Here is an 11791-nt window from a genome sequence, read left to right as displayed (position 1 = left end):
TCTCTCTCTCTCTCTCTCTCTCACTCGTTGTCTTTTTATTTACTTTCTAGAATTTCTGGTCTTTATTCAGTTAACCCAAGTTCGTATTTTTTTTCAGATTGGAGTCGTAGGAAGAACAGGCGCAGGCAAGTCATCTCTAGCTCTGGCTCTGTTCCGCATCATTGAGGCTGCGAGCGGTCAGATCAAAGTGTCAGAGCAGGATACGAGAAGCCTAGGACTACATGACCTACGCAGGAACCTGACAATTCTCCCTCAGGTAATCAATGATAATAGTATTATTGATATTTAAGCGCACTGTGGCTATGTGCTTACTTGGAATTTATATACATGTACATAGTATTATACATCATTAAACGACATAATAAGCACCAATGATCGGCGTCTGTGGTGTAGCAGTTAGGACGTGCCTCGTTGTTGCACGCAGGAGACAAACGTTCGATTTTCGAGTGGGGAGACATCAATTTTTTTACCGAGGATCTCTCTTTTTCTGTTGGGATTGTTATTCCTCTCAGCCCTTCACCACTCTAAAATGGGCTAAATTGTGTCGATGGGGGCTTAAAAACACCTGCACTAAAAATAAATCAAGCTTTGACGAGTCTTGTCACATATTGCATAAAATATACCCTTTATTGGTATGCTGTTACTGCTGCCACTGATGCTGCTGCTGTTGCTGCTGTTGCTGCTGTTGTTGCTGTTGCTGCTGTTGCTGCTGCTGGTGGTGGTATTTCTGCTGCTGACTGCTGAAAATGATGATAATAATAATGATGATTATAATAATGTAGGTTGTGGTGATTGTGGTAGTAACCACTACTGTTGAAGATGATGAAAATGATAATGACTAATGCCGAGGGAGAAAAGGACTGTCTTGGCGGTAACCACTTCTTCATAAAAATATCAAAGGCAGTAAAAAAAAAATGAATCGTGAATATACCAACTTAATCTTTTCAGGACCCTGTCGTGTTCGCGGGAACCTTACGTGCGAACCTTGACCCTTTTGGGGAGAAATCGTCGGAGGAGCTGTGGGACGCTCTAGAACACGCCCACCTCAAGTCTTTTGTGGAGAGTTTGCCCGATAGTCTAGATTATGACTGTGGGGACTCGGGGAAACATCTCAGGTGAGTAGGGTTCACATTTCATTGTGATTTAACTTGATTGATTAGTTTTAGCCCTGGCTTGGTTTTTAATGTTTAAAAAAATAGACAGACAGACAGACGGACAGCCAGACAGACAGACAGACAGACAGACAGACAGACAGACAGACAGACAGACAGACAGATAGATAGATAAACCAGATGCGCAGCTTCATAGCCAATTTATTGAATGAATGAAGGATCGATTGGTTTTAAAAACTTTGTATGGGTTTAGTTTCCTAAAGATATTTATTTCAAAATTCAGGATGCTATTTGCAACTTAGATAAATTATCTAATGTTTCATTGTGTCAATAAATCAGTTAAACATAATAATTATGGGTTGATAATAAAATATCCATCAATAAATCCACAGAGAAATGTGTCTTTTAAATGGACAAATGTCCTTTAAATAAAAAGATTTTTAAAATCCAAACTGCTGGAAAAATGTAGGGTTCTTCTAATACTTCTATTTTTAAAAAAAGAAGATTTTTTGAGGGGACGAGTGCTTGAATTTCACCATGATGTCACTCAAAATTATCCATTTTTATGTTCGTCGTCAGCGTTGGCCAACGCCAGTTGGTATGTCTAGCCAGGTGCCTGTTACGTCATAGCCGATTCCTGGTGCTGGACGAAGCCACGGCGGCAGTGGACACAGAGACAGACCAGCTGATCCAGGCCACGCTGAGGTCAGAGTTCAACCAGTGCACGGTCATCTCGATAGCACATAGGCTGGACACAGTGCTCGACTACGACAGGTGTGAAGGGTGGGGGTGGGGGTGGGGGTGGGGAGGGGGGGGATGAAATGCTACTGTGAGAGGGTGAGGATGGGTGAGGGATGTTGTGTGAGTGTGTGTATTTGTTTGTGTGTGAGTGTCTGTGTGTAAGTGTGTGTGTGTGTGTGTGTGTGTGTGTGTGTATGTGTGTGTGTGAGTGTGTATGTGTGTGTGTGAGTGTGTGTGTGTGTGTGTGTCTGTGTCTGTGTGTGTAAGTGCGTGTGTGTCTGTGTGTAAGTGCGGTGTGTAAGTGACTGTGTGTGTATATGTGTGTAAGTGCGTTTGTGTCTGTGTGTAAGTGCATGTGTGTGTATGTGTGTGTGTGTGTGTGTGTGTGTGTGTGGTTGTGTGTGTGTGTGTGTGTAACTAGTTGGGTGTTTGTCTCTGTTTGAGAGAGAGAGAGAGGGAGAGAGGGAGGGAGAGAGAGAGAGAGAGAGAGAGAGAGAGAGAGAGAGAGAGAGAGAGAGAGCGAAAAGAGAAAAAGAGAGCGAGTGACAGAGACAGACAGGCAGACCGACAGACAAACCGACAGACAGACAGAGAAACAGACAGACAGACAGATTGTGTGTGTGGTTGTGGCTTTGTTTGTGGTTCTCTGTACTTCCGTTTAAGAAATCCTGAGGAAAGAATAAGTGGACGTTGCATTACATTCTTTTTAGACGTGACCGATCAATTATAGATCTATAGAAACCTTCGTTTTTTTGTTTTTTCTAGAGTGATGGTGCTTGACCAGGGTAAAATTGCAGAGTTCGACGCTCCCAGCAAGCTGTTGGCTCGGCCAGATTCCATGTTCTTCCAGCTCGCTAAGGACGCCAAGCTCGTATGAGGATGAAGATTGTTTAATGTTGTCATTATTTATTATAATATGCTTACTAGGCCATTCTTCACGCCATTCCGCATACCGTGTTTCTTTCGTTTTAATATGAGAAACTGTCTATAAAATACGAGATATTACTATTTATACATTGTATGAATTATTTATACTTCTACTTCTTCAGAGGGCTCTTTGCATTTTCATGCTTGTGGTTAGCAAACAATGTTAAGTGATTATGTGATTTTTATAATTAGATTTAGTCTTACAATGGTTCTATGATTACTATAGCAACTAGTGCAATATATCAAAATATCATGTATGTATTCATTTGGTTTCTATTCAGGGCAACACTGGGAAATAAGGATCAAAATTTAAACCGTGCCAGAGATGACACTCAAAAATCGAAAAAGAGAATGATCGAGAGAGGAACAAGAGAGTGAGAGTGAGAGAGAGAGAGAGAGAGAGAGAGAGAGAGAGAGAGAGAGAGAGAGAGAGAGAGAGAGAGAGAGAGAGACAGACAGACAGACAGACAGACAGACAGACAGACAGACAGACAGACAGACAGACAGACAGACAGACAGACAGACAGACAGACAGACAGAGACACAGAGAGAGACAGGGGGAAAGGAGAACTAGAGAAAGAGAAGCTGGAAAGGAAATCCTTTGTTTAGTTTCATAAATACCTTTTTATAGAGATACATGCAGCACAAAATATATGCATAATAATATAACGGTGCAATGTAATGCAAAATAAAGCTTTAACAAAACCAGAACATATCTCCATTATTATGGTGCGCTCCATATCTTCTACCCCCTCTTCTCTTCTCTTCTCTCTCTCTCTCTCTCTCTCTCTCTCTCTCTCTCTCTCTCTCTCTCTCTCTCTCTCTCTCTCTCTCTCTCTCTCTCTTTTCTTCAGCTGCAGCCTCAGAACACCTTCAAAGCTGGCTGAACGGAAAAAACCCACTGTCGATATTGTTGAAATTAGAAAATATAAAGTAGCCAACCAGGCATAACTGCCCACCAATAAGACCAGCGTAATATTCTGTCTCATTTGAGGAACCGATGCCAAACAGAATGTGCAGCATCAGGGGTTCATGGAAGATGGGATGTTGTGTAGTCAAACACCATTGCCAATCAACGCCAATTTGAGAAAATATTGTGAACGTTTAAGATAAACCAGCTATTCATCTAAGTACTATACAGGGAAGGTGTAGGGAATAGGGTAGTATGCGAGATGGGGTGAAGTGGAGAATGACGTAGTGCAAATAAGGGAATTTCCAGTGGATTCCCCTCTTCGATAAGTGGGTGGACAAAGAAAGAAACACGTTCAGGGGTCAGATTATACATGTGCTGACAACATACAGTTGATACTGCCCAAACGGCCTTCTTATTGACAAGGGGAAAAGCTGTTGTTTTAGACTAGTAGACATCTTGGACAGGACCATTACAATATTGAAAAAAAAATAACGGGTGACGTGGAAACCGGTTGTAATATTATTATGGAAGTTGTTATGGGACTGTGCAGTCCTCTAGCGCGACCCACTGGGCGTGGGACAAAAAGCCCAAAGAAGGATTGCAATACCTTGGAAGTAGAGAATCTTTGGTAGTACGAATACTAGGCCTACTACTCGATCTAGATCTAAGCCTAGCTATTATAGGCACAGACTGCAGCTTAGTGTCGTGGACAGTCTATATCATAAGTACTACTAGATCTAGATCTAGAATCTAGATAGAAAATCTAGACCTAGATAGATCAACAAACCTGTCGATCTAAATGATACATTCGCCTTAAAAAAAAGTGTTTGGCTCTAGTTCTTGATTCTCCCACCAAACTAATTAACTAAACTAGATTTAGATATTATGTATCAGCAGGATCTAGATCTGTCTGATGATGCCTTGTTGACCTCGATCCAAAGTTCAAAGATTGTTTCTTTGCAGTCCCCCCGTGGGTAGCGCTATACAGTCCCCTAACAACTTTCTTATTATTATTGTGTCAATGGGATCGTCTTTGCGAAAACAAACTGAAACATTGTTTTATTCCTGCAAGGAGGGCTGCCCGATTAAAATCCTTACATGGTAGTCTTGAATGGACTGTTGTTAAAAAAACCCAAACCCAAACAAACAAAATTTGATTTAGACCTATGCTAAAACTTTGTGGAAAGCCTATTGTCTCACTACAAATTGCTTGTGTATCTCTTCAAAGTTTAGGAAGCTTGGTTTGTATCGTTGAAACAAGTCTAAGCTCATCAAATGAGCTGAACGCAGCACCGTCTACCAGTTTGTCATTCATCGAACTGACAGATTCCACTGTTCATTTTCAAAGAAAGTGCCCTATTCCGCACACGCTTTGTTTACACATAAAATTTGACCCCGGAAGTCATTGGGAGGATCTGACGATGAGTTATTTTGATTGAGCTTGATTAACCCTACCAACTAGGACTAAAATTGTTGCTTTTTCTGTTGGCGTTTTGCCCCCCCCCCCCCCGTCCCAAATCAATTCAGTTTAAGGGGGGGGGGGAGGGGGAGGCTACACCTGAAGGATATCTCGCTTATTAGAGGACCGAATTTTTACCGCATTTCACACTTAAAACAAGTCTTAAAATATGCAATCAAACTTGAGAAAAAAGTTTCGTTTCCATGGATGCGGTGGCCATATTGGATTTTGTTGACATGTCTTACGTAATGAATACCTTGCTTACTGCTCGTGGAAATTGATTGTTTTTTGTTGTTTTTTTTGCATGCGTGTTCTCAAACATGAGATCTAGAAAATTTCTGGGGTTTTTTCCTAAACATATTAGAACATTTTTTAATGAATTTTCCTGAGGTAGTATTCAAGTTTGCAAAAAAATCGTGAAAATCCACACTCAAGACACCACCAACAAAAATCTTATTGCATACATAATTTCAACTGACAAATGTTTAGTATTACATCTCTTCCATTCTGTGAAAATTTCATAAAGATTGGATGAAAAATGGTGGGGTTATTTTTAAAAGTTTAGAGAAAAGTCGTGTTTTGAGAAAACGGCCGATAAAGAAAAATAAAATATTGACTTTATGAGGAAATGATGGTGGCAAACATGCCCGGTATGGGACGAAATTAGGGTTTTTGGGTTCTTTGCGATGAAATAGTCGCAGGAGAGGCTGAGGAAGCTAAAATGCCTACAACTCAAATTCCATTAATTTGAGCCAAATCGGGACACACCCCCTTAAATAATTTCGGAGACGAGATTTGTTCCTGTCTGCCAGGGAAGACTCGGTTTGAGAGGGATACGATGTCCTAGCAGAAAGATCGAGATATGGGACGAAAACTCTCCCCATTTGGGAATCAAACTCAGGTCTTCCGCGTGTGGTACTCGGCTTTGGTCATTTGTGGAAAATACTGCTTTGGTCCGGACGCTTGTCTGACCAGGGCAGAGAATGATACAACACCCCAGCAGGCAGACAGATATACGTACAAGATTTTTTTTTTAAAGTCCTTCCCATTCTGACATCAAATTCAAGTCCTCTGTTTGCCACGGCAAAGAGACTTGACTTCTGTACCACAAACTCTAGTAATCTTATCTAGCATGAAAGCATGAGTAAAGAAAACAAGACGAAGATGAACCCATAAATATGACATCAAAGTACAAAATGCTCAAACAAATGGGCAATTAGCCAAGAAATAGTGAAGAAGAGATAGTTGAAAAAGAAAACTACCAGTATACAGTAAATATGATGATGATAAGGAAAACATGACTTTCACGTTTTTGGTAGGAGAATCATGAAACACTTTGAAATACAATGGCCTTTTAGAGCAGATGAAAAGTAAGACAGGTAGCAGACAAATAGCAGTGGGAAAGAAAAGAAGGACCCTCAAGAAGCGCCCAACAAACACCCGCGATGAAAAGAGAATAAACATGAATACCTTACCAATCAAACGTACAAAAAAAAAAAAAAAGACCAGTAGGATAGATTCCATACTATAAATTTATTAAATATTATACATATATTTCAGCTTTATGTACGAAAGGAGATTTTGCGCAGTTTCAATTTTGTACCCAGAATTCTGAAAGCTCTCCTGCAGCTCAAAGGAAAGGCACAAAAAAAGATTATGATGATTGTCCAAATATAAGAAAATTTCAGTTTTTCGAATTCTTAAACTGTTTTTTAACTTATGGACAGAAAAACATATTGGCAGTTCAGTATGTGTATACATAAATTTGATACGAGTTCCAAAAGGTCGATAACAAGGAGTTGGAGCTAAGTCACGATACAAGTTCGAAGTGGTCAACAGCATGGGATTGGAGCTAAGTAAAGGTGGGGTTAGAGCTAATTGAAGATATGCGTTCTACAGAGTCACCAACGTGGGGGTTGGAGCTAAGTAAAGGTGGGGTTAGAGCTAATTGAAGATATGCGTTCTACAGAGTCACCAACGTGGGGGTTGGAGCTAAGTAAAGGTGGGGTTAGAGCTAATTGAAGATATGCGTTCTACAGAGTCACCAACGTGGGGGTTGGAGCTAAGTCAATATGCAAGTTCCAAAAGGTCAAGATAATGGGGTTTGGGCTAAATCATGATGCGGGTTCTCCAGAGTCAACAACGTGGGGTTGGAGCTAAGTCAAAATATATGGGTTCTAAAGGGTCAATAACGTGGGGTTGGCACTAAGTCAAGATGCAAGTTCCTAAAGGTCAACTATATGGGGTTGGAACTAAGTCAGAATAATAATAAATATAGATCATTTTTATAGCGCCCACTCCTGTGTAGACTCAGCTCTATGCGCTTTACGTAAATGCATGCACGAACAATATGTACACGCACGCACGCACACACACACTCACGCACACGCACACCTACTTATTACATGCGCGCGCCCACACATCGTTACGAAATGAGCACATACAAACATAAAATCATATTATACACAATGCAATTCATAAAACACACTAATGGATACACAGTCATTTACATAAGATTGTACTGAGCATGAATCTACTAACATAAAAATTGATGTCTAAAGATATTTTAACTTTAGACGCAGGAGTTGTATGACTCAATGGGTGAGGAAAAGAGTTCCAAACTGATGGAACAAGGTGGGCAAACACTCTTTCAGCGAATTTTTTACCAACTTTTCTCGCCTTATCTTTGTGATCTAGGTGGAATTTAAATCTGGATGAGATCACTAAGATATGAGGGGGCTTTGTCATTCAAACATTTATGGTATATTACAATTTTATATGGGTTTTAAAGGGTGAAAAACGTAGGGTTGGAGTTAGTCAAGATACAACTTTTAAAGGGCTAATAACGTGGTTGATCGAGTAGAGTAGATGTTTTACGGCACTATCGACACAATTTTTAATAATAATAATAACGTGGGATTGGAACTAATTCAAGAAACACGCTTTAAAGGGTCAATAACGTGGGGTTGGAGCCAAGTCAAAATATATGGGTTCTAAAGGGTTAATAACGTGGGGTTGGAGCTAAGTCAAAATATGTTGGTTTTAAAGGGTCAATAACGTGGGGTTGAAACTAAGTCAAGATACAAGTTTTAAAGAGTCAGCAACGTGGGGTTGGCACTAACTCAAGATGCAAGTTCCAAAGGTTCAACAATGTGGGGTTGGAACTATGTCAGAATAATAATAAATATAGATCATTTTTATAGCGCCCACTCCCGTGTGAACACAGCTCTAGGCGCTTTATGTAAATGCATGTTCGAACAATATTCACGCACACACACGCACACACACACACACACACACACACACACACACACACACACACACACAACCTACTTATCACATGCGCACGCCCGCACATGGTTACGAAATGATTACATACAAATACATAAAATCGTATTATACACAATGCAATTCGCAAAACACACAACTGGATACATAGTCATTTACATAACATTGTACTGAGCATGAACCTACTAACCTAAAAATGATATGCCTTTTAATTTTAACTTCTGACTCAGGTGTTGTATGACTCAATGGGAGAGGAAGAGAGTTCCAAACTGATCGAACAAGGTGGGTAAACGATCTTTCAGCGAATTTTTTACCTCCTCCTTTTCTCGCCTAATCTTTGTGATCTAGGTGGAACATAAATCTAGATGAGATCGCTAAGATATGAGGGGGCTTTGTTATTGAAACATTTATGATGCAATATTGCAATTATATATGGTTTCTGCAGGGTGAATAACGTGGGGTTGGAGTTACACGTTTTAATGTGTGAACAAAGAAGATTTGAAAAAAGGTCTAGCTGGTCAACAATGAGCCTTCGGCGCTATGCCAAGAATATGTGGTCTAAAGGGGTAAGAGAAAGTAGAACTGAAGAGTATATTCACATTGGCTATTGAAGCATGGGTTTTTTTTCATGGTAAACGGTAAACAAGCTTTTGAATAAGTATCTATTTCGTAGCACTAAAAAAAGCTTTCAACTCCAGTCTTGAACGTCGCATTCTGCTCTTGCTGATGGTCCTCCAGTACGGCAGGCATTTCTCGGTCTTGCTGACGGTCCTCTGGTCCTCCAGTCTTACAGATAATCCTCCAGGTTTGTTGGAACTCCTAGTAATGAAAACGGAAAAGAAAGTCCTGAGATACTTACAGTTCAATATAGGTGGTACAGCGAAGTTTAAGGTGGGTTACTAATAATATGACAAGTACAGGTATTTTAGAGAAGCCTTAATGCAAAAATATTTAAAGCCAGAACCGTCAGTGTAAATGTAAACAATTTTCTTTTTTTTTAAAAGACAGAGAAACTGTAGATAGCAATATTACGTACTGTTTTGATTTGAATCACATTAATCATAACAAAAGTATAATTCTTAAGTATATTTTCAGGACTTGTAAATGGTAAGGAGCAGTTTTCAGAAACATCTAAATGCAAAAATGAAACTATCGACCCACCAATGATACTTTTTTTTACAATAGAAACCATAAGTTACATATGTCTTACGTTAGTGAGTAGAGCGCAAGACACCCTTCAAAGACAATTACCTTCTCAGACTGCCCAAACTGGAGGTTTCAGAACACCTACCACAGGATGACCAAAAGCCAAAGGAACAGCTGGCAGTGTTTGATCCACTGAGTATACATTTTACAACACCACTGATACAATTCTGACAGTGGAGCATCAACACACTGCAAAGAACAATCCAGTATACAAAAGTCACTTCTAACACTCAAGTTGAATATCTGCAAGTAGCTCTTCCCAGCCTGTTCTACTTCTTCCACCCCCTTCCTCCATGAAAAGACTCCATCTTCTCCTGCCGCCTCACTCATCCCCCAAAAAAAAAAAAAAACCCAACAAAAAACCAACATACACTGCCCCCTCAATTCTCTCCTGCCATGGCCATGGCAATACTATCTACAAAATCCTACTCTGATCCTAGCCTACCCACCTAGCTCCCTATCAACCTATCTTTACTTGGCCACAGCAGTGTAAGTAGGGGTCTTTTAAAGGGGGGAGAGGGTGACAGAAGTAGAATTGGGTGGGAGGAGCAGCTTAATAATTTTGAGCTTCAGTGTTGGAAGTAAATTTTGCATACTAGCTTGTTGGTTCTGCACTGCCATTACTATTTCAATGATGCTGTCACATGTATACTCAAAAAATGGATCAAACAAACACAACCAGTTGTTTATTTGATCTTCGACCTTCTGTGGTAGACTTACTGATAATACCAGTGACTTCTTGCCGAAAAGTCCGATGAGGGACAGTAATCTGAGAAAAATAAATTGAAAGTGAAATCAGTTTGAATTATTAAATGTTGAGTTAAGCACTTTCATGTTGAAGCATTTAAATTATTTCATACTTGATTATTTAAATACAACACATTCTATTAACATGAGCTAAGTGGTAAAAAATGCAGCATGTGACACAGAAAGAAAGTTGTTTTTTTTCTTCGAAGAAATGTATAAACCTTTCATTGTGTCCACCTTTTAATCTATTAAAAAGATTACAGTACCAGTATACCTATGCTAGTGTGAAAAGAAAGACATGACAATTGCAGGCGGAAAAAAGAAGTACAACCTTGAAACAACACTGAAGCAAACATCTTCAATTATTTACGTTTGAATTACGTCAATTACAAGCAACATTTGTCTTTTTTCAGGAGCCGTTAGAAGTCCAGGGGAAGTTTTTGTGAGAAACCTAAACGTAAAAATGAAACTTTCAATTTGACCTAGTATTGGGTATTCTAATTGTTTTTTAAACGTCTAAATAGGCCAAGATATCTTTCAAAGACAAATACCTTCTAGGGCATATCATCCTACAACACTTCTTGTTTCTCGATACAGTGGATATGGACAATCTTCTGGTGCTGTAGGCGATGAACCGGTGCTGTAGGCAGTCCTGGTGATGAAAACAATGTGTCAAAGATTGATTAATTGATTGATTGATTGATTGATTGATTGGTTGGGTATAATGTGTCAAAGATTGATTAAATGTTTGAGTAGGTGTTTTACGGCATTTCACGGTGAAACCTGACTCATCGATGGGTATTCTAATTTTATAGTTAGCATGAGTTAAATAATGTCCTAATAATTAAGGAACTTAGGTCTCAGTGAATAGTGTTGCAAGACATACTTCAATGACAAATACCTTCTGATGCTGATCATTATTCATCACTTCTCGTTTCTTGACATTCTCGATATCGTCGTTCTATCGGAGAAGCAGGCAGAACTCCGGTCCTGCAGATAATCCATCGGTCCTCCAGTCCCACGGGCGATCCCTCCAGAATCGTATTGAAGAAAGAAAAATGGAACTTTCTCACGCACCAGTGAATATTCTTTTAGTACACAAATAATATGTTATATAATTTCTTAACAAGTCAGTGATTAGAATAGCAAGAAATATCATTTCAAAGACAATTACCTTCTCAGGCTGCCCATCATTCATCACTACGTATATGCGGTCTTCCAGTCACATAGGTGATCCTATAAGCTGTCCTGTCCTGCTGGTGGTATCAGAACACCTACCACAGGATGGTCAAAAGCCAAAGAAACAGCTGGCAGTGTTTATTTGATCCACTGAGTATACATTTTACAACACCACTGATACAATTCTGACAGTGCAACACCAACACGCTGCAAAGAACA

General features: G+C 39.7%; 2 protein-coding genes across 2 annotated transcripts in view; one reads left to right on the top strand and one right to left on the bottom strand.

Annotated features, from left to right (window-relative positions):
- The window catches only part of LOC101848682 (canalicular multispecific organic anion transporter 2), a gene marked incomplete in the record, with an annotated part of 41034 nt that extends 37907 nt beyond the window's left edge, over positions 1-3127 (top strand). The window contains 4 exon segments of the mRNA XM_005105499.3: positions 98-256; positions 949-1115; positions 1692-1886; positions 2619-3127. Of these exon segments, the coding sequence (XP_005105556.2) occupies positions 98-256; positions 949-1115; positions 1692-1886; positions 2619-2730 (633 nt within the window).
- A 6932-nt stretch (positions 3128-10059) lies between these two features.
- On the bottom strand, positions 10060-11771 carry LOC101847519. Its single transcript, XM_005105495.2, has 3 exons — positions 11295-11771; positions 10945-11045; positions 10060-10415 (listed from the first exon to the last, which is right to left on the bottom strand). Exons 1-3 carry the CDS (start codon positions 11316-11318, stop codon positions 10151-10153), a joined length of 390 nt encoding a protein of 129 aa, XP_005105552.1. The 5' UTR covers positions 11319-11771; the 3' UTR covers positions 10060-10150.
- Between the last annotated feature and the right edge of the window lie 20 nt (positions 11772-11791).

This window comes from Aplysia californica, unplaced genomic scaffold (assembly GCF_000002075.1).
Source record: "Aplysia californica isolate F4 #8 unplaced genomic scaffold, AplCal3.0 scaffold00473, whole genome shotgun sequence".
NCBI lineage: Eukaryota > Metazoa > Mollusca > Gastropoda > Aplysiida > Aplysiidae > Aplysia > Aplysia californica.
The sequence above is the reverse complement of the archived record's forward strand: the minus strand, read 5'-3'. Positions and strand labels throughout refer to the sequence as shown.

Bases quoted from the DNA above. Each gene is read 5' to 3' on its own strand.
- LOC101847519 (XM_005105495.2), bottom strand. From the start codon at position 11,318: ATGAATAATGATCAGCATCAGAAG. The intron at 11,046-11,294 runs GTATTTGTCATT...TTTCATCACCAG, and splicing joins ATAATGATCAGCATCAGAAG to GACTGCCTACAGCACCGGTT. The intron at 10,416-10,944 runs GTATTTGTCTTT...TATTTTTCTCAG, and splicing joins AGGATGATATGCCCTAGAAG to ATTACTGTCCCTCATCGGAC.